Source organism: Puma concolor, chromosome D4, assembly GCF_028749965.1.
Source record: "Puma concolor isolate L17-30 chromosome D4, mPumCon1.1.hap2, whole genome shotgun sequence".
In the NCBI taxonomy this organism is placed as follows: Eukaryota; Metazoa; Chordata; class Mammalia; order Carnivora; family Felidae; genus Puma; species Puma concolor.
The window spans coordinates 44,232,705-44,259,375 of record NC_141679.1 but is presented as its reverse complement, the minus strand read 5'-3'; the positions used below and the strand labels follow the sequence as shown (position 1 = coordinate 44,259,375).

Genomic DNA, 26,671 nt, shown 5'->3' with positions numbered 1-26,671 from the left:
ATGTATTGCATTTAGTTACCATATCTCACTAGTTTCCTTTAACCTAGAACTGTTCCTCCTCTTTTCCCTGGGTGTCATCCCCTTGATGGCTGTCCTTCCACCTGAGTCCATCAGATATCTTCTCACGAGTAGACCCAGGCCATGCACTGCTGAGAGGAAACCACAGAAATGCTGCTGAGCTCTTCTGGATGCATCTCATCAAGAGACATGCGATGACCTATCTTATCACCGGTGGGGATAACCTTGATCATCATCTGGGATCTGCCAGATGCCTCCACTGAAGTCACCATTTCCCCTTTGTATTTGATTACAATGGGGAGGTGCTCTGGTATTATATATACTACTATCCTGTTTGCCATTGAAACACCACCCATCAGCTTCAGTATCCATGGTTACCCCCAAATGCATCCACCACCACCATGGTTACCCAAATAGCAATGATCTATTTCCCTCATTTCTATTACATTTATTGCTTTCTACTGTAAGAAAGAGCATTCCCGTCTCCATTTATGTATGTATTTATTTCAGTATGGACTCATGGTTCTATTGAATTCAATTAACTATTATACCATTTTAATCCTCAAATTTTTATATCATTAACTCAAATTTTATCAAAATTTTATGTCATTTTTATAAAAAAATTATTTTTATCATTTTATATCATTTATAATTTTATAATTTTATCAAATTTTTATATCATTAACTATCATTTTAATCTTCAATTTTCCCAAGTTGAGCTCCTTCAAGCTGGCCTTTAGGTACTCTTGACATATACCCATCATTTTTTAAAAAATTTTTATTTAAAAAAATTAAAAAAAAATTTTTTTAACATTTATTTATTTTGAGACAGAGAGAGACAGAGCATGAACAGGGAAGGGTCAGAGAGAGAGGGAGACACAGAATCTGAAACAGGCTCCAGGCTCTGAGAAGTCAGCACAGAGCCCGATGTGGGGCTTAAACCCACGGACCGCGAGATCGTGACCTGAGCTGAAGTTGGTCACTTAACCGACTGAGCCACCCAGGTGCCCCCCCAAATTTTTTTTAAATGTTTATTTTTGAGAGAGAGAGACAGTGCAAGTGGGGTAGGGGTGCGCGCGGGCGCGCGCGCGCGCGCGCGCGCACACACACACACACACACACACACACACACACACACACACACACACACAGAATCTGAAGCAGGCTCTGAGGCATCAGCACAGAGCCTGATGCAGGGCTGGAACTAACGAACTGCGAGATCATGACCTGAACTGAAGTCGATGCTTAACCGACTGAGCCACCCAGGTGCTCCATACATATGCCCATCATTAATTAAACATTTCCTTACTTTCTGACACAAGATATGCTAGGCTCATCTAGTATTTTTTTCTGCCCCAATCATGAAATGAACTTTTTTTCTGACAGCTCTGATAACTTTTAGTGGAGGATGATGCCAAAAGATCTGATTGCTGACTGTACTCATCGCTTCTGAATGTACACACGTGCATACCTCTAAATATCTGTAGATTATACATGTACACAGAAACAGAAAATAAGTATTTCTGTATATATAGAAAACCCATCAGTTCATGCCAATACTGTCAATTCTAATCCAACACTTCAGATGTTCTGATGGCCTCCTTTATATTTTTACAAATCCCTACTCAGAGTGAGAAAACTGGCTCCTTTTATTCTCATATATTTACTTATTGGTTCAATATGACGAACCCTGCTAACTGTTCCAGCTCCCTCTTCTGTCTGCCACCTCCATACCTCCAATCCCTTACTATCTGCTTTCTTCCCTGTGGGCGCACTGTGCCACCAATGTCTTCATGAGGGATGAGGGCCCCCTTTTCTTGAGCACCGATGTCAACAAGTAGAGCAGGAAGTAATATATGTGTGCTTTTATCAGGGAATGGGTACTTTTTCTTTGCTAACCTCAACACCTAACACAGCACATGGCATGGAATATGAGCTTTGAGAATGCTGTATGAATGAATCAATAAATAGGCAAATGAACAAATGAATGAGTAAACAAATGTACTCCTGTGCATTGTTTAATTTGTGAATGCTGTGTTGGAGTTTTTAGAGGATGAGGATAGGATATGTAAGGCCAAATGATCTACTCTACCTAAGAAGATTTCTGTGTCTTGTCACCCCTGAAAGCAGCTTTGGAAGGCTGTGGAGCAAAGGGACCAGATTTGGGAATCTGCCCAAGCAGTCAGAGGAATTGAATAAATGCTAGTTTGGAGTCAGTTGACAGGATGAGGCTTGTCTGCATCCAGTGCACCGGGCATGTGAGGACCCCTCAATCAGCAGGTGAAATGATGAGAACAAGTGCAAGGCAAGGCCTGAGCTTCATTGGCTTCATTTTATTTGAGGTGTGTGTGTGTGTGTGTGTGTGTGTGTGTGTGTGTGTGTGTGTGTGTGTGTGTGTGATGTGTATTAGACCTAATTAATACAATGCAGTACTGCAGTCTAATTAGTTCCCATGCCCTTCCTTGTTTTCTGAAATTCCATTTGGCTTGTGGTTTTCCATGACATCCTCATCCAACTCTATTGGAATGTGCAACATCATGGCACCTATGTTGATTGCTAGTCTAAAGGTGCCAGCGCTTTAGAATCAGTGATTTCTCTTTAATAGTGTAAATAAACATGATTTTAGTTTGGTGGATACTTAAAACCTGTTATCCCCCCATTAGAGTTTACTAATCCCTAACATGGTAACCACCTGTACTATGGGGACAACACATAAATATAACTTATTTTGTTAGAATCACTTTGAGAACAGATTCTGTTGGGTGGCCACTCACATAACTCTCCAGACCCCATCTCTCATGCCTGGTGTCCATTCTGGTGACCAAGAAGCCAGACCTTGACTTAGAAACTCCCCTTGCAGTTGGGGGGTGGCTTTATGATCTTGTTCCAGTCATGAGAAGGCTTATGGGCAGTAGTTTTCTCTTTTCTTTAGTTGCAGAGGGTGAAATTGCCAGTATCCGGAGCTGGAGCTGCTGATACTGTGTTCTCTCAGTGAACTTGGTCTCATAGAATGTCCTCTGTGTTGGAAACAGTCTCCACCTAAAAAAAAAAAAAAAAAAAAAAAGTCTCCACCTTAGATCCTGAAGGACTTGAGGCTTAATGTAGTGTGAATACAAAGAGGAGAAAAAGAGGGGAAGAGCAAAAGCTGGGGAATGTAAGGACAGATGGAATTTGGTAGAAGCTGGGGGAGGTTTAGCCTTGGCTCCTTACACTACTTAGAGGTTCAGAGAAGGAGACCCAGGTCCACTCCTTGTGAATTCCCTTGTGTGGCTCTTGTGGGTGGTCTTTGTAGCTTCTGGGGTCTTAGAGCAGCGTGTCTCAACCTCAGGCTTGAAGTGTTTTCTATGCCTTTTGGTCATTGTGAAGGTTAAGGGAGATAATACACATAAAGAGTTAAGATCTGTGCCTGGCACATAGTGCTTAATAAATGATAGTGATTTGTAAATGTTAACTATTCATCTTGCTATCTCTGAAAGTGTACAAATCTTGTACACATTTTATATCTTTAGGAACAAAAGGCAAAGTCCTGTGGAGAACTCTGTCAGCTGGTCTGATAGAACTGTATGGTGTTTGTTTTCTTCCGTGATGGGAGATGAAAAAAGATTATAGAGAGCCAAGAATTTTATTTTTGTGAAAAAAAAAACAAAAAACAAACCACCTTTTTGTTTTGTTTTTTTTTTTTTTTTTTTGAAAGAAGGGCTATCTTCTACCAGAAATCAAGAACGGACTTAACACCCTTGGTGTGTGTATATCTGCCTGTTCTCTCCTAACACCTCCTCATTCCCTAGAACTTTGCCAGCATCTGGGAGGTCCAGTAAGAAATGCTCTTTAAATCCTCAGCATTCTTCCAGAAGCCCAAGGGGTTTAACAAGTTCTGATTTTAGCTAAAACATATAAACCAAAAAAAAAAAGTACAATTTATGTAACTTGGTTCTTTATGCCAGAAATATTTGCCTGTTTGTCAAATAACAAAGCATAACCTGAATTTTCTGTTTTTGCTTATTGGGCAATCAGTGTAAAGCAGGATATTTCTTCAGAGATAAGCAAGTGGGTTGCTGTTAACACATCTGATAACATCACATTTCATTGAATGAGTGGGTTTCACACAATCCATATAAAGTTCCTAGAAGTAAACTTTAAATGCTGGAGAGAAGAATATATTGAAAGAATACAGTTGGAAAGAGGGGATATAAGAATTTTCCCTTTAAGCTAAATATCTGAGAAATAGAGAAAAATTATTAACAAGATCAGAGTCTACTTCACCGTATTGAATTATGAACACCCAGAACAGTGAAATAATTTTGTTACAGCTGCTCAGCTGTGGTAATAATTAAACTCAAATTTAGCGTCCTGCTTTTTTTTTGGCCGGGGGGGGGGGGAAGGGGGTGTCTCCAACAGTGACTTCAGTCTCTAAGAATCAAATGCTTGTTTGAAAATATTTATGGTGCACGGAGGAATAAATTTAGTGCAATAAGGCTATTTTTCTACAATCATTCCACTCATTGTTTAAATTACTTTTCTTTCTCTTTAATGACATTATAGGACGTTTGGCTCAAATTTCAAAAAGGTCCTTAGAGGCAGAGAGAAAAAAATGTAGATTAACAATAGTAAATCTTTTTTGATGAAGGATATAACAGCTGTTGAAATTTTGGTATCAGTTGACATTCCAAAAGTTTCCAGAATTCGAGCAAACAGCAGCGGGGCATGGGGAATGTTGAGTTAATGATCATCAGGTCGGTGGCTAATGAGCAAGTGGTGGAGACAATTGTTACTGCAGGAATGAGGCATTGACTACTAGATTCAGATTTGTCTGTATGTCTTTCTCTGCCACTTGCTGCTTGGAAGGACAAAAGTGTTTCTTTCTGTGGCTACTCAGGTGGGAAACAGTATTGGGGAAGTCTGGGGCAGGAGAAAACTGATGGAAGCCATCTCTTCTCCATTATCTGCAGCATGAGACAGGTCCGTGTTTACAGAAAGAAAGCCACCCCCCACTCCCGAGACTTTGACAGAGTGAGACCTTTGCGTTGAAAATCTGACATGGAGGCTTAAAGTACCTCAGCTCCTAGTTTTGGGGCTCAAGGCTGTGGGACAGCTATAAACACTGAGAAGTACTAGTAAATTCACAGTAATTCATAGGGCACTTGGCATCTCCCAGGCCTTTCAGTAACTTCGTATAGGACATAGAAACATGGTTGTATCCTGGAGATGGGATGTTGGGATGCTGTTCTGAAGATGGAAGGCAGCTATGCCTGGAGTCCTGCTCTGTGGACCTTGAGCCCCACTCAAGCTGTTGCCATTTCACCTGCTGAAAGTCAAAGCTGAAATCGAGGGCTGTGGTGGATGCCCAGGTACATAGGTTTAGGAGTGGTCACAGTACACTTCAGCTGATGGCTGGTGTTCTATTTGTAGACTCATGTAGAAGTTCCAGTTCTTTCCCCAATCTTGAAGCTGAGAGAGAAGGAGGAGTCTTTTATGAACTACTATAGTTTCGGGTAATCTAACCTCAAAGATGACAGCTCAGGTTAATCCTAGCCAGTCCCTGATCATCTCTGAGAAAGGAGCTATGAAAACACAGTCCTTCATTGCTATTTATGCAAAATGAGAAAAAGGGCATGTGTGGAGGGAGAGAGTATGAAACAAATTAATACGTGTGCAGTGGTTGATGTCCACTGGCTGGTGGAAAGTGACATGGTGTATAGAGTGTAACTGTTGTCTTTCTCCCTTAATTAATTATAGGAGACATTTAACATGTTGAACATCAAGCCAAACATCTGGGGTTTTAGGAGTGGTGGCATTTATCCAACTTTTGACTCTCCCTGCTTTCCAAGTAAGAGCCATGCTCATTGGGTACCATTTACTCTTAAATGTTGTAAGTCAGAGGCCACCCAACCCCTAGTTCTGAGCTCTGTGACTGTGGGAAGAAAACGGTCTCAGATTCTGAGCACTTAACCTGAATTTTCCTTAGAGAGGAACTGGATGTGATGCGATGAGCATCTTTTGAGGAGTCAGCAAAACTGGCCCTCGACCTTGTTTTACCATCAATTATTCAGTGAGATTGACCAAATCTTGAGCTCCCTGGCCTCGCTTCCTCATGTGGGATATTGGGTTAGTAATTTTTGTCCTGCTTAGCTTGTAGGGTTGCAGAAAGAAAGAGACCATGTGGAGAAGTTCTGTAAACTCTATGTGTTTTACACGTTGGTCATCTAGCATTCCAGAAACATTTTCCTAAGCATGTAGGTGTTCCAGGCCTTGTGCTTAGCTGGTTATAGAATAGTGAACAAGATACCCCTCTCACCAGCCCCCGCTTACTCCCCCCACCCCCACCCCCGCCAAAAAAAAAAAAAAAAAAAAAAAAGGAAACCTAGTCTGGGCAGCAAATAAGCAAGCTTTTTTTTTTTTTTTTTTTTTTTTTTTTTTTTTTTTTTTTAATGTGGGACAAATGCTGTGATGAGAGTGACCACAAGAGTGCTATGCAGGTAAAGGAATCTTGGGTAGGAGTGAGGTGGTGGTGGGTCAAGTATAGTTAGTGTTCTAAGATAGAGATTAAAGAGGCTTTGGTTGTTTTTGCAATGCCTGAAAGAGAGCCTTGGGAAGATTTGTTTAGCACAGCTGTCGGGTTTCATCCAAAATTCACAGGGTACTTAATAGATTTCTTGAGAAGACAGTGAAACTACAGTTAAGTATGTGAGCTTGCTGCTTTTTGGCTGGAGGACACTGAAAGGCCATGTGGGAACAAGCCCAGTGCAGCTGACACAAACTTTAGAGTGTGAGAAGGGAAACTTCCTTCGGTTGTTGGCTCTGCACTTATCATCAGCTTAAATCAAAATCCTGTTTTGTCCCAGGTGGTTGGACCAATGCCCTATTAGCCTCAAGGGAACTCTTGCTTAAGCAGATACACACTTGTTTCATGTAGGCCCTACTTCTTAGGGATTTGTTTTAATATTTCTTTAATTAAAAAACATTTAAATCCGCAAAAAAAAAAAAAGAAAATAGAGTAGTGAGCCAAATTCCATGTATATATCTCCCAGCATCAATAATTATCAAGATTTTGTCACATTTGGTTCATCCAGTTACAGATGTCTTGTTATTTCGCCCCTATATACTTCATTATACATCTCTAAAAGTGTGGACATTTTCTTATATAACCACAATGTCATGATCACATCTAAAAATTAGGGAATTTTATAAACTTGTTTTTCTTCCCTAACATTTTATTATAAAAAATTTCAAGCATCCAACAAAGTTAAAAAGATTTTAGAGTGAATGGCTGTATATCCACTTCCTGGATTCTATCATTAACATTGACATATCTTTCCATCTATTCATCCTATTATCCATCCATCCATCAACCCATCTTTTTTTATGATTTTCAAAGTAAATCACAGAAATCAGTAACTTCTCCCCTAAATAGTTCAGCATTCATATCATTAACAGCAGCTTAATATTTTTGTCCTTTTTCTTCTTTTGAGGTAAATTTCAGTGAAATTCACAAATCTTGAGTTGGTGTTTGCCGATAAATTCAAGTGCCTGTGTAACCCAAATCTGTATCCTATCTGGAACATTACCAACACCTCAGAAAGTTCCTGCATTTCCCTTCTTAACCAGTCCCTTCTCTCGCTCCCAGTGGTAACCACCAATCTTTTCCCTACTAAAGATTAGTTCTTCCTGTTTTAAAATTTCATATAAATGGAATTGTAAAGTATGTATTCTTTTGATTGGTTCTTCTTTCACTCAAAATGTTCTTAAGATTCATCCCTGCTATTGTGTGACTGCCCGAGTAGCTTGTTCCTTTTTATTGTTGAGTACTATTCCATTGAATGATGATACCGCAGTTTACCTGGTCTCTCGTTGATGGATGCCTGGCCTGTTTCTAGTTTTGGTTAAATGAGGAAAGTGTCTATGAACATTCTTGACCAACTCCTTTTTTTGTGAATAAAAGGTTTTTATTTCTTGTGGATAAATTCCTAGGATGGAATTGTTGGACCAGGAGGTAGTCCAGCATGTAGAAATGGCCATAGATTTTGTCAAATGGGCTTGGACCATTTTGCGTTCCTACCAACAATGGATTACAATCCATTCAACATGAATTGAATGCTACAACAATTCCAGTTGTTCCACTTAGCCAGCAATAGGTTTTGTCAATCTTTGTAATTTTGGCAATTCTGGTGTGTATGTGGTGGTGTTTTATTGTGGTTTAAACTTGAGCTTCCCTAATGGTGCATGATGTTAAGCACTTTTGTATAGTTTATTGTCCATTTGCATATCTTATGATGGGTCTGCTCACATCTTTGCTTGTTATTTTTTGTCTTTATTATTATTGAGTTATAGATAATATTTCTATATCCTGGATCTCCGTCTTCTGCTGGATATCTGTCTTGCAAATATTGTTTCCAAGTGTGTGGCTTGCTTATTTATTTTCTTAATGGTATCTTTGAGCAGGTTTTGACTTGATGATGTCTAACCAATTCCTTCTTTATAATTATTACTTACTTGACCTCTCCAGGAAATCTTTGCCTTTCCTTAAGTGACAAAGATATTCTCCTATGTGTTCCTCTGAAAGCTTTATAATTCTAGATTTCACATCTGAATGTGTTATTCAGCTCAAACTGTGTGTGTGTGTGTGTGTGTGTGTGTGTGTGTGTGTTTTGAGACAGGGTTCAAAGATTTGTTTTTATAAAACCAATTTCTAGGCTTTGTTTACATGGGAAGCACCACACAACAAGGGCAAACAAATATGAATATAGCTTCTGAGTTTCCTTTTAAGCAGTTTGTAATTGTCCTCCTGTGTGAGGCCAAAATGGACAGAACCTAGTCATATATTTTCCCCTGTTCTTACATGCTTTCAGCAGTCATATATTGAGTGCCCATCATGAACCATGCACCAAGGTAACGGTATTCAAGATCCATCTGCCAGGAAGTCAAACTTGAGCAGGAGAATACAAACGTGTGTGTGACTAACATGTTCTGGAGGTTTGGGAAGTCCTTCTGGAAGGAGGTAATTTGAGCTAAAACCTGAAGGGAATGAAGCACAATGGGTAGAATAGAGTTCTGGGTGGAGTATTGCCAGGACCTCAGAGGGAAAAAGGAGACTATAGCCCAGGGCAGTGCCTGCCTCCTCCAGAACACAGAAGGTTCTCTAAGAGCTCTTTAAGAGTTAGAAAGAGAAAGAGCCTTGGTTACTGGCATGTTTCTCCTCTTCCATGTGTTTCTCTCCAAGGCTCAGTGGGGCCATTGCCAAAATCCCTGCCCTGTATCTCCTGGGGGTGCCTTGACCAATTGTACTTTCTTGCAGAGGTTTCTCTAATTAACTTAAATACTTTTTTCACAGGAGAAACTCCTCTTCCTTTTGACTGCCAAGGGAAAGGGCCTGAGAGAGCCCATGAGGCACATGTAGCCCTAGACCTATTCTGTGTTGCTCTTGCCAAGCCTCGGTTTTTCCAAGAAGCACTGGCTCTTGCTGCCTTCCCTTCTGTCCATTGAGCCTGAGTGCTCACGACTCACCAGGGCTCCTCTCCTCAGTGCCTGCTGTCCCACAGTCCCTCAGCTTCTTGTCTGCTGAGCCAGAGCTCTCCCTAGAGCTGCTGAGCACTGCTCCGGAGAGTTCCAACACTGACAAGGGCCAGCCAGGCCTAGTGGGCCCTCTCCTCAGTCCCACTACTCCCGGAAGCAAGTCTTCATTATTCTCTAGTTGCCTCTTAAGTGCATTCCCCAGAGTGCCCTATGCACACTTGGAACCTCTCTTCCAGCTGCCATCCCACCTTATCTGCTTTCCCTCTCTTGGTGCCCTTGTACTCTGGGTGGAGGCCATCAGATTGGTGTTGCCGACTCCCTTCTCTCATCTTGTCTCTTGAACCTCATCCACCTTCTCTTCTCAGTCTGTGGCTACATCAGTTATTTTTGCTCATCAGAGAATCCCTATCTGCTAATCTGTTCTCCTACCTACAAAGACAATTGGACTTCTATCCACTGCTTCCTGATAATGATCACATGGTTAAGAATTCTTGTGTACTTTCTGGGTAATGTCTTGAGCTCTGGTTCAAGTTTTCTTGCCCCTTTTGCTACCAGATTCTTCAGCATGGTGGCCTCTCTACCTCCACTTCTTTAGCACCATTGATTCTATGGTTCCAGCCCAGCCACTCTACTAAGGTTGCTTTCTGGTCAACAGAGGAGGTGTCTTCTTCTCTGCCCCCAGACCTTTGGATTTTTCTGTAGCAATTTAACTGTTGAACACTTAAATCTTTTCTTATTTGACTCTTGTGTCACTGAATTTTCTTCTTTTTGTCACTTTTTCCCCCCTACCTTGAAACTTCATTGTCCTGCTTCCTAAATCCTAGTGTTCTTCAAGATTTTGTCCTCATTTTTAATTACTTGATCTTCTCAAGGACTTGATTTGCACTTTTATGACTTCGTTGTCATTCCAGATGTTTTCCAAATGTATCATTCCTACAAGACACCATTTTCAGCCAAATTCCTTCTTCTTTTCCTTCCCTTTTGTTGATTGGTTGATTGATTCATTCCTCACCTGTCTCCACTTCCCTAGCCTGGCCTCCTTGACAGACATGGCTGATCAATCAAGATGATCTTTCTCCCTAAACTTGTGACTCAGAATCTCTTCACTGTACCCCCACCTCCCTTAACATCAGGCACTGCTAGTTGTTGGTTCATCATTTGCATCTGTCATATTTCTACCAAACGGTCTTCAGGTTGCTTGTTCGCCCTCACATATTTAAAGTTTTGGCCCTGCTTTCTGTCACTCAGAATCTGATCCCCTGAGGGATGAGTTGCCACCAAAGAATTCTAGTTGATAATCCCTGCTCCAATCCCTAGTACTGTGGGCTGGATAAAAGCTGGAGTTACTCAGATTTCTCCCACTGTTCTGATTCTTTAAAGATCTAGTAGGTAGTATGAGTCCCTTTGTCTCAAGACTGGCCTGAAATCTATATCTATGTTCAAAAATGGTCTTATTTAGCAGTTATAAAAGGTTTCTCACTTGTCCCTTTGCCTCTCTGGGTATATTTATGCACATGAGAGAAGAAATTTTAGTGAACATTTTGAAAGTTTATAAACCACTGCAGGTAATGCACACATCAGGAAAAAGCACTGGCTTTACTCATCCCCAGAGGCCACTTGGGTTGGCTTTGTGAGCTTCTCATGTTCAGGCAGAAGACCATTCTAGAGACATGGGTTCTCCTCTGAGAAGACTCCACCTCTAGGAACTTAAAGTTTTTGTTATCCTAAACACTCTGGATTCTTCCTTAACTATCAGACTGAAAAGATGACTTTTATGACTGGAGGTTTGGTGATCCTTGGCAGCTTCCCACCTCCTAGACCAAGAATGCATTTTCTGCTGTTTTCCTCCCTCACACAGCAGCTGTGACAGGTCACGGGCTCCCAACTACTGGGAAAAAGGAAAAATGGGCTGCAAATCCTTTAAGAGTGTGAACTTTGAGTTTTAAATTGGATTGTAACTGGAAGTCAATTATGTGGGTGGTGATATGGGACCCGAGGTGAACGCTGCTGCTGACCAGCTGTGTGACCTTAGGCAGTGGCTCCGTGTCTCTTGCTCTCAGTGTCCACATCTGCGTGATGAAGCTGCAGGCCTGGCTGATCTCATGGGTCCTTTTGGATCCAGTGTTCCATATTCTTTGTTTTCCTGGTTGTTAGTGTTATTTAATGATCTGCTCTTTTTTAGACAATGTAAGAGATTCCGTGGAAAGGTCAGAGTTTTAAAGAGCATTTGGAATTGTATGTATTTATTGGTTTGTATTAGAGTAGTTTTGGGGTCCTTGAGAATGAGGAGCGTATCTTGCCTTGGAAGATTCTAAGTGTAGTGAAGGAGAAAGGGCAGGTCTGAGAACTGCCTATGAATTGACTGCCCTCACATTTACCAGGGCAGCCAGGAAACAGAGGTGTTTAGTACAGGCTGGCATCCCCTGAAGGCACACAATGTATGCCCATGATTAGGGGCACAGACTTTGGAATCAGGCAGAATATCTGGGGTTTTAGTCCTGATTTAATTACAGTCTGGCTATATGGCCTTGAGTGAAATAACACCTCCTACAGTCTCAGTTTGATGTTTGTAAAATGGAGATAACAGTGTCTTGCTCATAGCATTGCTGCGAGTATTAGGTGGGTTAATATATAAATCTCTTAGCCCATGGGGTGGATAGTAATTGCTCAATAAACAGCCTATTAATTTCAGATTGCTTGCCTTGGACTGGGTTAGGCCTTTTACCTCCAGTATTTGATTTAATCCATAAAATCCTACTAAGTGGAAGTTTTCTACATATTTGGAAGTAATTGAAGTTCAGAAGAGTAAAGTAACTGATTTCCTTAACTTTACACATGCAGTCCATGACAGAGCTAGAATTGGAAACCAGATCTTCCTGCCTCCAAAGTCCTTTTCTGCCATATGTGCTGCCTCCTGAAGCAAAGGAGAGGAGTGAAGGAGAGCCTTTTTCATTGCCTGTGCCAGACTTGGCTCAGGGGAGTCTGGAAAACCATGGTAGAGGCAAGGGAAGTCACTGATATCCATAGTTGCTACTCTTTTTACAAACAGGTTATGATCTAAAAGACTGTTAGAGGTTTATTTGTTTGAGAAGTCCGAAGTCATATTAACTAGCTATTAACATGCAGCTTGATGGTGGCAGAAAAAATTGCCATACTTTTCATCATGATGAATATCATGTTGAAAGCTTTTTGCCATGATGAACATCTGTGCTTGCAGCCAGAGACAGAGACAGAGGGAGGGAGACAGAGAGCGAGTGAGCATGAGCGCACAAGTGGAGAGGGAGAGAGGAAGACAGAATCCAAAGCAGGCTCCAGGCTCTGAGGTGTCAGCACAGAGCCCGATGCGGGGCTCAAACTCATGAACCCTGAGACCATGACCTGAGCCAAAGTCGGATGCTTAACTGACTGAGCCACCCAGTCACCCCGAGAATTCTTAACCTGAAAGTTTATAAGGAGATGACTGTGCCAGGAAGTACAGAAGTGTCCTAAAAGAGGTAGGGACACAAAGCCATGTACACTTAGAGAAGAGAGTGTGAGTCGTAGCCAGTGACAGTGTGGTAGCATTTTCAGTAGCTTCCTGGAGTGGTGGTGGTGACAGGAATGGTTGTCGAGATGGGCTTTGAAGAAAGAGAAGCATTCTGGAAAAGTGGAAGTTGTAGGAAAGAGAGCAGCTCCAGAGGGCATCACAGGTGCATGGAACTGAAGCTTGGCCCAATGGAGTGGGAAGAATTAGGGAAAACAATTTTTCATGTCTTTTAACGTCCCTGTTCATGTCACACGAAGGTAGGTCAGAGAATCCAAGGAGGAGACAAACAGGATATTAGTCAAAGAAAATATTTCTAGGCATCTTTGTCTTTCTTCCACTTGAAAACCAACATCGAAGGGCTGGCAATTCTTTTGTCCGTTCCTTCCAATTCTAGATTGTGTTTTCCAGATAGGGAAGCTACCACTGCATGTGGCTACTGAGCCCTTGAAATGTGGTATTCCTCATGGAGATGTGCTGTGAATATAAAACCCATATTGCATTTTAAAGATGTAGTATGAAAATAAAATATCTTAATTTTTTATACTGATTATATGTTGAAATTATATTGAATACATTGGATTAAAGTATTTAAGATTAACTTTACCTCTTTTAACATTTTATTTTTTTTTAAGTTTTTTTTCCCAAGTTTATTTATTTTGAGACAGAGACTGTGAGCAGGGGAAGGGCAGAGAGAGAGGGTGAGAGAGAGAATTGCAAGCAGGCTCTGCACTGTCAGCACAGAGCCCGATGTGGGGCTCGAACTCACAAAATTGTGAGATCATGACCTGAGCTGAAACCGAGTCAGACGTGTAGCCAACTGAGCCACCCAGGCACCCCTCTTTTTTACCATTTTAATGTGGTCACTAGGACATTTAAAATGATGTATGTGGCTCTCATGCACATCTTGCATTCTATCTCTGTCAGATGGCGCTATGCTGGAGGTACTTGTCATATCTTTAAAGTTCTTTCATCCATTCTAGGGTTCCTTGAGACCTAGATGTCAGGAAATGAACCTGGTCATTCAGATGCGAAGGAGAATTAGGTTTTGTCCATGGCTAGATCCTGCACATCGTTCTCTGAGCTTCTGATTTTTTCATTAGCATTGTGAGGACATTGGCTCAGGTATTCCCCATGGTCCTTTAAAATATTTAAGTAGTTTTTTAATTTTTTATAACTTTTTAAAGAGTTTATTTTGAGAGAACGAGTAGGGGAGAGGGGCAGAGAGACGGAGAGACAGGATCCCAAGTGGCTCCACACGGTCAGCCCAGAGCCCAACATGGGGCTCAAACTCTCGAATCTTGAGATCATGACCTGAGCCGAAAATAAGAATCAGATGCTTACCAACTGAGCAACCCAGGAGCCTTTAATTTAATTTTTAAAATTCCATGGTTCTAGCTTGGAGTCAGTGTTCAGAGTTAACTATTATTAACATTTTCTGTGGTCTGTTGAGTAGTTCTACTACTACCTTTACCAAATAACAGAAAAAGTCAGCATTATTTCCTTTTTCCTGTGGTCCTTCAGTAAATTCTGGAGTGGAAAGACTTTAGAGAGTTCTGATAAAGAAACCTTCTCCCTCCCCTTTGCCCTCTCTGCCTAGTGGCCCCATCTAGGCTCATGAGAATATGTGTTCCTGAACAAGCCAAGGCAGCTTCTAAAACCATACAAGTATCAGACAGTTTGAAGAGGTCTCCTTTCTTTGGTTCATGACTGTCAGGCCTACCTGAAAATACCCCAACCATGGTGATTGCACACACTTTCATTAATCACTGACTAGGTCCACTAAAAATTAAGGATTGAAGTGTTTTCCCTTTTAGGAAAGGGATGGACAGACCAGTGAGGAGATATGGTGCTTGGCGACTTGAGAGGGATGCTCAGGGTTTTGGGTTACAGGTAAGGAAAGGAGGTGGCTCTATGAGCAGACTCAGGCAATGAAACATTTATTTTATTTTTTTTGAGATTGAGGGTACATGTGCACATAAGCAGGGGAGGGGCAGAGGGAGAGAGAGAATCCCAAGCAGGCTCCATGCTCAGTACAAGCCTGCTGTGGGGCTGAATCTCATGACCGTGAGATCTTGACCTGAGCTGAAATCAAGAGTCATTTGCTTAACCAACTGAGTCACCCAGGCACCTAGGAACATTTAATAAGATGTTTCTTAATTAAGAGTTTCTTAATACTTCAAAGAGAGACAGATTTTAGTTAACTAGTAGCAAGTCAAATAAAACATGACCCCCTCCCCATAGATAGATACAATTCCACTTAAAGGAACATTAGAGTCTGGGTAGAAGCTTGTTGCTGTATTGAAATTCCCTCTCATGATACTGTCACAATGTAGTATTTTGCCATTACATTTATTTTCTTTAGGAATAAGTCTTTCCACTCTTTTTTAAAGTAAAAAAGTAACATTATAGACGGGGGGGCTATATAAAAAGAAAGTTTTGCTGGTTTAAAAAACAAGGGCACTGGAGAGGGAAAATATTGCTATGCTTGTAGAGTCGATTTTATTGCAAGTGCCTGAATCTAAGTTATTCTTAATAAAACTTTGACTTTTCTCTCAAAGAGTGTGGGTGAATAAAATATATCTGCAAAGGCATTTTTGGTAGCCAGCAATTCTTGGCTTTTGATTTGAGGTTTGTAGGAACCCTAGAATGATAGGGTTCTAATTGGGCTCAGATTGAAAGCTCAGATAATTGGACAGACTGTGAACACACAAACAGTAATAATATCTAATGTTTACATATCATGGAGTATGGTTATTTTGTTTACTATGCAAACACAACAATTATCTCGAGTGGATGGAAGATTAAAGCCCTCATCAACTTATGTACCTATATTAGGGCATATTTTATTAAATATATAAAATGTTAGATGCATAATCACCTTTGAACACAAAATGCCAACACTGTGCATTTTGAAAAAGGAAAACTAAACTTTTATTGCACATATTTAACACTGCAATTCAGATATTCGTACTATAAGGATGACATATTTATGGAATATTTCCTTATGAATAATTAAGAGAATCTAAAATATTTACCACAAACCCAGTAGTACTTCTGTAATAACAGAAATGAAAACTAGGGTGGCTGGATGGCTCAGTCAGTGGAGGCTGCGACTCTTGATCTTGGGGTTGTGAGTTTGAGCCTCACACTGAGTGTAGAGACTACTTTAAAAACTTAAAAATAAATGTGGCAAGTTTACACCATCTTAAGGCTTTTCTGATATACAAACCTACAAATGTGAAGAAAGCAAACAGGGATCTCTTTAAAGGTACTTGTTAATATGCAGTTCTAGCCATCTGAACCGTACAGGTATTGATCATTTTCTCTAGAGCTTGGGAGGTTGAAGAGAAGTACGTAGTAACAACACTGGTGGCAGCCACATTTGTATAAAGGGTTGAACTTACAAACAACAGGAATAGCATGCAAATTGTTGCCTGGAAAATAACTTTAATTAGAATAGTGATGAGTTCTCTGTAAGTCCGTTTCTCTCTTCCCCTGCTCTTCCCTTATGTGCCGCTTCAGAAGTCTGTGTATTTTAGTTTCTCTAATTAAAACCAGTGTAAAAAAGTTCAAAAATCAGCTATTCCTTGATATAACAAAGTTGGAAATCACTCACATACAATTTTGGTGATGTGCTGGTGCCTGAAGATGAGAGGTGTCCCAACTGGTTTGTAAGAATTGTATGTGGACATATGAATAGTTGATATACTACTTAGGTTTTGAAAGCTCAAAGAGCTGCCCTTTGTCTAGCAGTAAGTAGAATAATAGGGTTCATTTATTGCCATGCATGTAAGATGGGAAAACTCACCATAAATTATAACTTCAAATTATTTTCTATCATCTATTTGTGTAATCCTAGGGTCTCCCTACTTCTCTGCCATCTTAACTCATCTATTTGTGTAATGAGGCATAACATTTATTGAATCATTTATTTATGTGTTTAATCATTTGTTCAGTAACTGCTTATTGACAGTGTGCTGTGTACCAGGCAGGCTAAGGGGCTGTAGCAGTGAACAAGATAGAAAAGGTACTGAGCTTGGTAGATGAGACAGATAATGAACAAACTCACCAACAAACCTGCTGATGACAGATAGCAATTAGTGATGGGAAAGGCATACACCAGGATGAGAGAAAGAACCTTGTGCCAGGGGTATGGGCGTATGGAAAATAGAAGATAACCAGTGGAAGTCTTTCTATGGAAGCAAGAGTTGAGGTGAGACCTAAAAGGAGAAATGAGCCAGACTTTCAATGTGAAACAGGTTCACGTAGTCAGTGATGTATAGTGTGCTTGGAACTGAGGTAGTTTTGTTCTTCATGAGGCCACTTGTATGGAAAGGTGATATTCTGAATTGATCCAGGAAGCAGCCAATTTGGAAAGGGTTAGTGCACAGCCCTGGAGCACCCTGTCCGGTCAGGGGGTGAGCCCCAACTGCTGCGGGATTGGGAGGCCCAGGGAGGTCTTAGGGGAGGCCAGTTGGGAGGAGCACTCAAAAGGCTCCGGGCTATGATGATTTACCTACCATGGTGTGGAAGTATTTCATTTTTATTTTATTTATTTTATTTTTTAAGTGTATTTATTTGAGAGAGCACGCATGAGTGAGCATGAGCAGGGGAGAGGCAGAGTGAGAGAAGGAGACAGGAGACTGAGAATCCCAAGCAGACTCCATGCTGTCCGTGCAGAGCCCAACGTAGGGCTCGAACTCATGAACCATGAGATCACGATCTGAGCTGAAATCAAGAGTCAGACCCTTCACTGACTGAGCCACCCAGGTGCCCTGGAAATATTTCAAATTTAAACAGGCAGTATGGTATCTATAGTGGCTGAACATCAGTCATGCTTGTGTATAATTTTATGATTTTAAGGGATTTTGATGATTAACCAATTGCAGTTATACATCATTAAAATTTTTTTTTGCCACTTGATAGTTTAGTAGAGAAAAGGAAAGGTTGAGTTCCTGTTTTCAGTGCTGGCGGTTTTGATTTTAAAGGCTGGGATCCCATTTTGAGAAGGTAACGTTGTTAAACTGTACATATCCTTTCCAAGAAGGGAACAGACCTAACTTTATGCCTTTTTTATAGGCAGCATCACTGTCCACATCTCCCTACCAAGATTTATGATAAAATAGAGAAACCATGTCTTCTCTCCGAATACACTGAGAACTACCCTCTCTATCACTCTTACCTGCCCAGAGAATCCTTCAAGCCCAAGCGGGAGTACCAGAAAGGGTCTGTGCCCATGGAAGGTTTGACCACGTCAAGGTGAGTGCGAGAAGAATAAATATATGAATGCACACTAATGGAGTAATGTCAGTGCTGATGCACAATATTAATATAATGTGCAGTATTAGTGCATCAATATGCAGTGTAATAGATGCTATCAAGGCCTTTAATGTTAATATGTTGTATCTCAGAAATGAAATTCTGCATTTATTAGCCAGCTCAGTTTTTTTCCACTTCTTCTTACAGGGAAAGAATTGTTACTTGCTGGTGTAGAGGTGAGGAAGTCTAAAATGATCTACCTAGCAAAGGATTGGAGGTTAAGTAAAGTATAAAGGCATGAAATGGTGGGGGGTCTGCTTCTGAAAAGAGAGTTTTGGCTTTGGGCGCCAAAGCTCCAGGTCAGGTTGGGTGATGTAGTGATAGTGGTAGTAGTGAAAGGAAACTTGGTGATACAGAGGGAGCTCTTTGGAAATTATGCTGTAGACTTTGAATTGAGGTCCCCATGAATGTTCTTCAAGAATGAACAAAGACTACGGTTGACCCTTAAACAACTTAGATTTGAACTGCACGCGTCCATTTACGTGTAGATTTTTTCCCAATAAATACAGTACTGTACTGTGGGTGTATTTTCTCTTAGGATTTTCTTCATAACATTTTGTTTTCTCTAGCTTATTTATTTTACTTATTAATTTTTTTTTAATGTTTATTTTTGAGAGTGTGAGACAGTGTGAGTGGGGGAGGGGGAGGGGCAGAGAGAGAGGGAGACATAGAATATGAAGCAGGTTCTGGGCTCTGAGCTGTCAGCATAGAGCCCAATGTGGGGCTTGAACCCACGAACTGTGAGATCACGACCTGAGTCAAAGTCAGATGCTTAACTGACTGTGCCACCCAGGTGCCCCTCTAGCTTATCGTATCGTAAGAATATAGTATATAAGACGTATCACACATCAAATACATTAATTGACTGTTATTGGTAAGGCTTCTGGTCAACAGTAGGCTATGAACAGTTTGGGGGAATGAAAAGTTATATGTGACTGCATAGGAGGTCAGCATCCCTTACCTCCTCATTGTTCAAAGGTGAGTGGTATTTCCTTTTAAATTTCTCCTGACTTCCAAACTTGGATTCTTTAGAGAATCCAGTTTAGAGACTGAACCACCTGGCTCACAGTGTATTAGGATTGCAGAAGTATCTGTATGGAGAGTGTGGGGAAACTGATCAATTTCAGGTCTGTTCTACATGTTGTAAGACTAGCAGAATCTGCCATTGACAACTTGGTTAATGGCCCCTGGGTGGTGACCTGTGATTGGTGACCCAGTGGAGTAGAAACACCTTTGAGTGCAGTTGGGCAGGGTCCCAGATATATAGTTGGTCCCCAGATGAGACCTGACAGAGGGATGCCTTCTCTGCCCCTGCATTCCTCTTCCCTACAGGGCAGGGTTGCTGGGAGGTACAGATCACAGAGTATGTAAATTATTCCAGCACAGCGCCTGCACATTACAGGACGCAAGGCCTGGTAAATTTTCTTCCTATTGCTCCCCTGTTGCTCATAATTTTGTGCTTTCCTAGTAAAGGTCCCAGATGACCCAGGTGAAGCAGAACAGCTCTAATTCATTCTGCCTCCAGGTTTTCCCCACACTAGGCCTGGAAACATCCTCTTTTGAGATTGTGGCGTAGAGGCATGAAATATTCCTACAAAAAAGTGCTATGTTCTAGATCCAAAGGAAGTCCATGTGTGGGTTATAGGGCAGAAAGACCCATAAAGAGAGAAATGAAGCCAAAAGATTCCTGAGTATGGTGGAAAGCAGCGGAGAGGGGCAACCTGAGGTGGGAGGGAGCTGAGGGCCTCATCTGATGTATGACTTGAATCAGATCACTTTTATGCTGGACAGATATCTTTTTTTTTTTTCAACGTTTTTTATTTATTTTTGGGACAGAGAGAGACAGAGCATGAACGGGGGAGGGGCAGAGAGAGAGGGAGACACAGAATCGGAAACAGGCTCCAGGCTCCGAGCCATCAGCCCAGAGCCTGACGCGGGGCTCGAACTCACGGACCGCGAGATCGTGACCTGGCTGAAGTCGGACGCTTAACCGACTGCGCCACCCAGGCGCCCCTATGCTGGACAGATATCTTAATATGATTTTGTTTAAGCACAATGTTTCTGAGTACTAAAAATATTATATTCTATGCAACCTGTTTTTCCAACCTATGGCTTCTAAGACAATATGAGTTTGGGATTCATTTTACCAAGAAAATAGCAGTCTTAGAATTCTAAGAGTCTGAAGACCACACCAAGAGATGTGGACCATTCCCAAGCACTGCTTTTCCTTTTGAGAAATCATTGTCATTGCTGATGAAAAGTCCTAGGCATATGTATAAGAGACCTGTAATGGGTAGGAAAAGATGAAGGTAGCCTTGCGGAATGGCTTGCAAATATCACATTGAGCTTCTAGATGCTGGTCTCCTCTCTTCACACCCAGTTTGCAGGAAATCCAGAGCAATGTGTGAAATGGAAAATGGAAAGTACAGGACAGCTTCAGATATTGTTACGTTAGAGATATATTTTCTGTCCCAGAAATACAGAAAAGGATGCTTTGAAGGTTGGATGTTGAAGGTTGCTCTTTATTGGCTGCCCACAAGCTTAGGAGGATGAGGACAAATCCTTATTCTGGAGCAGGAGTCCTGCCCCGTCACCTAGCAGTGAGGTCCCCAGATGGAGCCCACATGCCTTCCTTCTCCCTGACGGTGCTTTGCTACAGCAAAAACTTCCCCTCTGACCTGTCCTAAGGTTTCCTTGCTGCATGTCACCTAAAGCCATAAACATGTCACCCAGAAGGTCTCTCTGTCTCTGCCAGATTGAGACTAATAGTATCATTCATGTCAAAATGTGACCAAAATGGAGGACTGCAGATACTGAAAGAATTTCCAAAACAAGTTGTTAATGACCATAAGGGCCTTAAAAAGAAAAGGTAGCAGGATCAAGGTTACCCTTGGGAAGGAAAAAGGGCAGAAATGCTTCTCTCCTCCCCTTTATTTCCTTCTCCAGAGAGAGAACCAAGGGGGAAAATCAGCAGAGATCATTTCTTCCCTTGCCCGTACCTCAACTTCATATCTCAGCCCTGTGCCTGCCACGCTGGGCAGTAGTTTTCAGAGAGTGAGAGTAAGACTATGTCCCTATCAGGGTGTATTTTTTTAAAGTTCTAATGAGCTTTTAATAAGATAAATAATCAAAAATCAAGATTTTGACCAACCGTGTTTTCCGAACTATATAAACTTAGCAGTGGCTCTGGTCAATATACTTATATATACAGCAGAGCTATTCCATATGAGGAAATGCAGAGGAGTCATCTGGGTGCTCTGCCAGAGGCTTCTGGGAGAAGGGATGGGTCAGCCCTGCGTTTGCACCCTGCTATATCTGCATGGACTGTCACTTCTCTGCCCTTAGAACTCTTATTACCTGAACTTGCACCCACTTCTCTATATAAAGTCTGACCCAACTTAGTGTCTGAGATTGGACATGGGGCTGCCACCTGCTGAATGAAAAAAAGTCATGTGGCTCAAGGGTTGGCTGGGTTTGATGATTAAGCCCAGACACAAAAAACACCTGGTTTCTGGAAAGGTTATCATCCCAGCATGAGGCATGATTACAGCTGCACACAACGCTTACTGACTGTAAATCTTAGGGATTTACAGCAGGTGCCATAAGAGGAATGCTCATGATTTTCAGCCCTTCTTAATATGAAGCAGTTTCTTGCAGCCCTTAGTGATTCTCTTCTATAGGATCTGCCTTTAGCTCGGCTAGAGTGGAGATCAATTTATGAATAAGAGGTTTGCACTTCAAGCCTCATTTCCCTTTAGGCATGTCACCATGTAAAACACTTGGGCCCCATTTTGGGACATTATTGTGTTAGCTAAGGCAGATCCCTAAAGATGGCAGAGTGGATAACCTGAGAAGAAAGAAGTAAGTCTTCAAGATGGTATTACATCTTTATTCTAAGGGGAGTGGAACCATGGGGAGAGTGAACGGGAGGCATAGGAAAGAAGATGGAATGGGGTTCTGACTTGATGGGTTTGGCTTAAGGTCAGAGGGCAGGGAGCTGGCAGTGTGGATTTCTTCATTTATTGACAAGACTCTTGGTTAAACGGAGTAGAGTTAGGGGAAAGGGCCAGAAGAGAAAAGCATTTGGAGTCCTCTCTAAATGCCAGGAAGAAAGCAGGAAAGGTGGTAGTGATCCTAAGTCTTTCCCTACTCATTGGATTTTACACGTTCTCTGTTCAAATACGTACTTTTCTTATACCCCTGAGGATATACTTACAGCCCCTGTAGTTTGGGCCCAAGAATTAATGAAGAAATGCAGAAATAGGGCTCAGCACTAGACTTGCCTGGGCAATTTCAGAGCCTTTGATATTGTGTATCTTTGATTGGATTTGGAAACATTTTGACCATTATTTCCTCAAGTACTTTTTCTGTCTCTGAAGTTCTGTTCATTTCTTTCTGCCAATCTTTTTTTCTCTGTTTTTCAAATTGGATAGTTTCTATTCATCTGTCTTCAAGTTCACGGAGTCTTTTCTCTAGCTTTATTCTGATATTAAGCCCATCCAGCGACTGTCTTATTACAGATGTTGTATATTTCAGTTTTAGAAGTTGCATTTCATTAACTTTAGATAGTTTCTATTTCTCTTAAGAATTTCCTACCTTTTAATTTATTATGACCTTATTTTGGTTTTTATAATTTAGCATAGTTAGAATAGCTGCTTTAAAATCTTTGTTTGCTAATTCTAACATCTGGGTCTGCTTGAAGTTGGTTTTCATGATTCTCTTTTTTTCCCCCTGGAAATGGGTCACATTTTTCCTGTATGTATGTCAATGAGTTTTGGATTGATCCTGTACATTGTTAAAGTTACATTGTAAACACTCTGGATTTTTTTTTTTTTATGTTCCTCCAAAGAACTTATTTTATTAATATTCCTATTTTTTTTTTTAAGGCAGATAGGAGGTAATTTGATTCGATTCAAAATGCAACTCTGTGTCTTGGGTGACAGCTCCAATGTCAGTTCATCAGTTCAGTTCTTTGGCATGGTTGCTTGAAGTCTGCCTCATACATGTAAGGTCAGCAGGAGACCTGGGTCCAGTTTATGTACAGAAGCTAGAGCTTCCTGTCTTGGGTTTTCTCCTTTCCAGGAATTTTTCCTTACTTTCCAGCACCTGTGGTTGCCTCAAACTTGGTCCTCTGGTTTTTCAGTCAAAGATGGGAGGTTTTCTGTTCACATTATGGCTGCTTGGCTTGGCACGACACAGATTGAGGCCTGCTTTCAGACTGCAAACTCTGGGAAACCAAAACAAGAAACCCACTAGAAAATGGAAACTTACACAGAGGCTCGTGCAGTACTAGTCCCTTCTTCTACCTGTGGGCTTTGCTCCAGAATCTGCCTATCTTGTGCTCTTTAGTGCTCATAGGTCGTTGTTTTTCGTATTTTTGTGCAGAGATGATGTGACGTGGTGACAGATGTTAGCTTCAGCTCTAGTGGGCATTGAGGAGTTGAGAGAGTAGGGCAGGAGACAGAGACTGTGTAACTTGAATCCTGGAGGCAGGTTTTTAGAATCCTGTCTGTCACAGCACAGACAAGGAGGGCTCAGTGTGTCCTTATCAGGATCAGGGGCATGAATCAAGCCCTGTGCATCAGCCGTAGGATCTTTCTCAGTGTGCTAGGCTGGGCTCTCAGCCTGCCTGTGATGACATAATGGTTTCCTTAGAGGGTTCCTTTTAACCTTGGGAAATGTTTGAATTCCATGTGGAAGGTATGAAATAAAATCAACTGACAAAGAGCCAAACCCTGTAGAGGAGGGGATTGAGAGAGAGGACAAATCATGAGGAGGAGAATCACAGAGGTCAAGGGAGAGTGTTAAAAAGACGAGTGAAAGCATAGATGCTGTTAGGATGGTTCAGGATGATAATGACCTAAAGAGCAGTGACTGGACTTGGAAACCTGGCCTGGGCTAGAGGGAAGGGTTAGCAAAACTAGATTAGATGGGAGTGTGGGTGGGAGGTGAGGAAGGCAAGTCTGTGTGTAGACAACACTTTCTGGAAGAAAGAGGGGAGGGGATTGGACTCCATTGAGGGTTGTTGTGTCACTTTAGTTTTTTCCTTTTAAGTTAGGAAAAACAGAAGAATGATCAACTACTGAGAAAAGAAGCCAGGACAGAGGAAAAGGTTAAAACACAGATGAGTATATAGACAGGTTCCTGGCGGCTCAGTCAGTTAAGTGTCTGACTCTTGATCTCAGCTCAGGTCTTGATCTCAGGGTTGTGAGTTCAAGCCTCATGTTGGGCCCCATGCTGGGTGTGAAGCCGACTTAACAGGTTCCTGAGGAAGAGGGAGGGGATTTAGGATAAGGATGAAGGGATTGGCTTTGGGCAAGAGGAGCAAATCTTTTTAAAATGGATTCCATTTAATATATCGATTAATTGGACACACTAACAAGTACTGAAGTTTTTGGAGATAAACATCGGTGGTTAAAAAAAGTATTACATGGCCTCTTTATCACAGTGAAAATCTTCATTTCCCACTTCCAGGCTTAGGGCCCTAGTTGGTTGTTACGTTATTTCTTCTTTCATTTTGTCAGACTCTGGTCAAAAATCTTTCTTTAGCTTTGCCTGAGGATTGGAGGTCAAGTTGTTATGACTTTCCCAGCAGGGCCACTTTAACCTTTGCTTAACTTGGAGGTTTAACTCTTGGCTTTCCATACTATATAACTTTTATGGCTGCGCACCTAAAAGAGACTTAACATCTTTGACCAATTTTTTTCTTGGTTCATAGTCATAAGGGGTACAGGGACTAGGTAGGGAATGTAACACAGGAAGAAAGGGGGGAGTGTTCTTAAAAAGAAAAAAGCTACCAAATTTGAGCAATTTCTGGGAAGAATAAAATACTTTTCTCTTACATGACCTTAAAGATTGTAAGATTATGTGAGATTGGGGACATGCAGTTATGTTGTGGTTAATGGTAGATTTCAATGAATGTTCTCAACATAAAAACATAATGAGGGAACACATATATTCTGATCAAATTCACTCTTAGCCACAGTAAATATTTTTGCGTTGGATATAAATGAGTTACACTTTAAACTTAAAACTTTACCACTCTTCAGAAGTAGATCACCCCCTGCCCCCAACTCCTGCAAAGATCGTTTGCTTTGTTATAGCTGATCAGGAAATAGAACCATAGGTGTACTTTCACAAAGAAACTTGAATTTTGTACCAGAGAAGGAGATTCAGTTAACAGTTTCATTCCTTAAACATGCTGAGCAAGGATTTTACTGTATCAGCGCTTATCTTTGAGTAACCAACTTCAGGATGACCCATGAGCTGGTGAGTTTGGTTGGTATTTATCTGCTCTTTTCCTGTGGAAACAGCAGCAAGTAAAGGCATTAAGCATATTTTCATTGTCCTTGAGCTTGGCAGCCCTTGAAGAAAGGTTCTCACAACCTCTCTGAGGGGAAGGTTGGTTCCCTCGCTAGGAATAATGGCGGAAGAGGATGTCTCTGCGTGAAGGGTCCCAGAGCATGGCAGGCCTGTGACTGGAAAGCACTCCTGGCTGCTTTGGGGTTGGGGGTGCTCCATGGGGCAGCTTGGGAGTTCAGCTCTGTTCCTCCTCGCTTGCCCTGGATCTCGCCTGATAGTCCTTCTTGGAAATGAAGAGGGCTGAACCCTTGGGCTGCCGTCAGTAAACATGGGTTTACGTGGGGATATGTGGTCTCAGGCTGCCTCTACCCCTTTTGGGGGTGAGGAGTGCTCACCTCCTGTTGGGAGCACACTTTCCGATGAAAGTCATTTTGTGGCTCTGTGGCCTGGGGCTGCCAGTCCTCGTTCCCTTCTGCAGTTGGTTTAGAATTAAACAGACACCAGCATGAGGCACTTGTACACTAAAAAGAGTAGAAATGAGGAACTGACCCTTGGATTCTTGTTTAGCCTGTTCCCTCCATAAGCCCCAATTTACAGAGTCAGCTTCCAGATGCGTCGGGTCGCTCAGCTTCCTCTTGCTGTTTGCCAACATGCGGCCCTTGGGAAGGGAGCCCAGGCTGAAGACCCTATAACTGCTGCTGAGATATATTTTTAAATCTACTCAGAGGGAGTTACTGGGAGTTCAACTGAAGCATCTCCCATTTCCCCCTTAGAGCCCTAGAGAGATGAATTCTCCTGCTTCCTAATTCCCTCCTCCCATCCCACCAAGCCCCTTCCAGGCCCCAGTTTGGGTTTATTCACAACCATGTGTATAATTCATGCAAGACAGGTTACAGTGGAGCGTGTTACCTTTGTTAGTCAAGCATGGCTCAGTAATGCTGCTCCAGATTTTGGCTGGGAAGTAGGTTTTATTGGTGTTTGGGCCTGATGTTTTCC

At 41.6% G+C, this 26,671-nt stretch overlaps 1 protein-coding gene across 1 annotated transcript in view; it reads left to right on the top strand.

The window, feature by feature from the left end:
• Window positions 1-26,671, top strand: part of SAXO1 (stabilizer of axonemal microtubules 1) — a 97,277-nt gene that overhangs the window by 55,174 nt on the left and 15,432 nt on the right. The window contains exon 2 of the mRNA XM_025914565.2: window positions 18,134-18,313. Within this exon, the coding sequence (XP_025770350.2) occupies window positions 18,134-18,313 (180 nt within the window). The remainder of the gene's footprint in view (window positions 1-18,133; window positions 18,314-26,671) is intronic.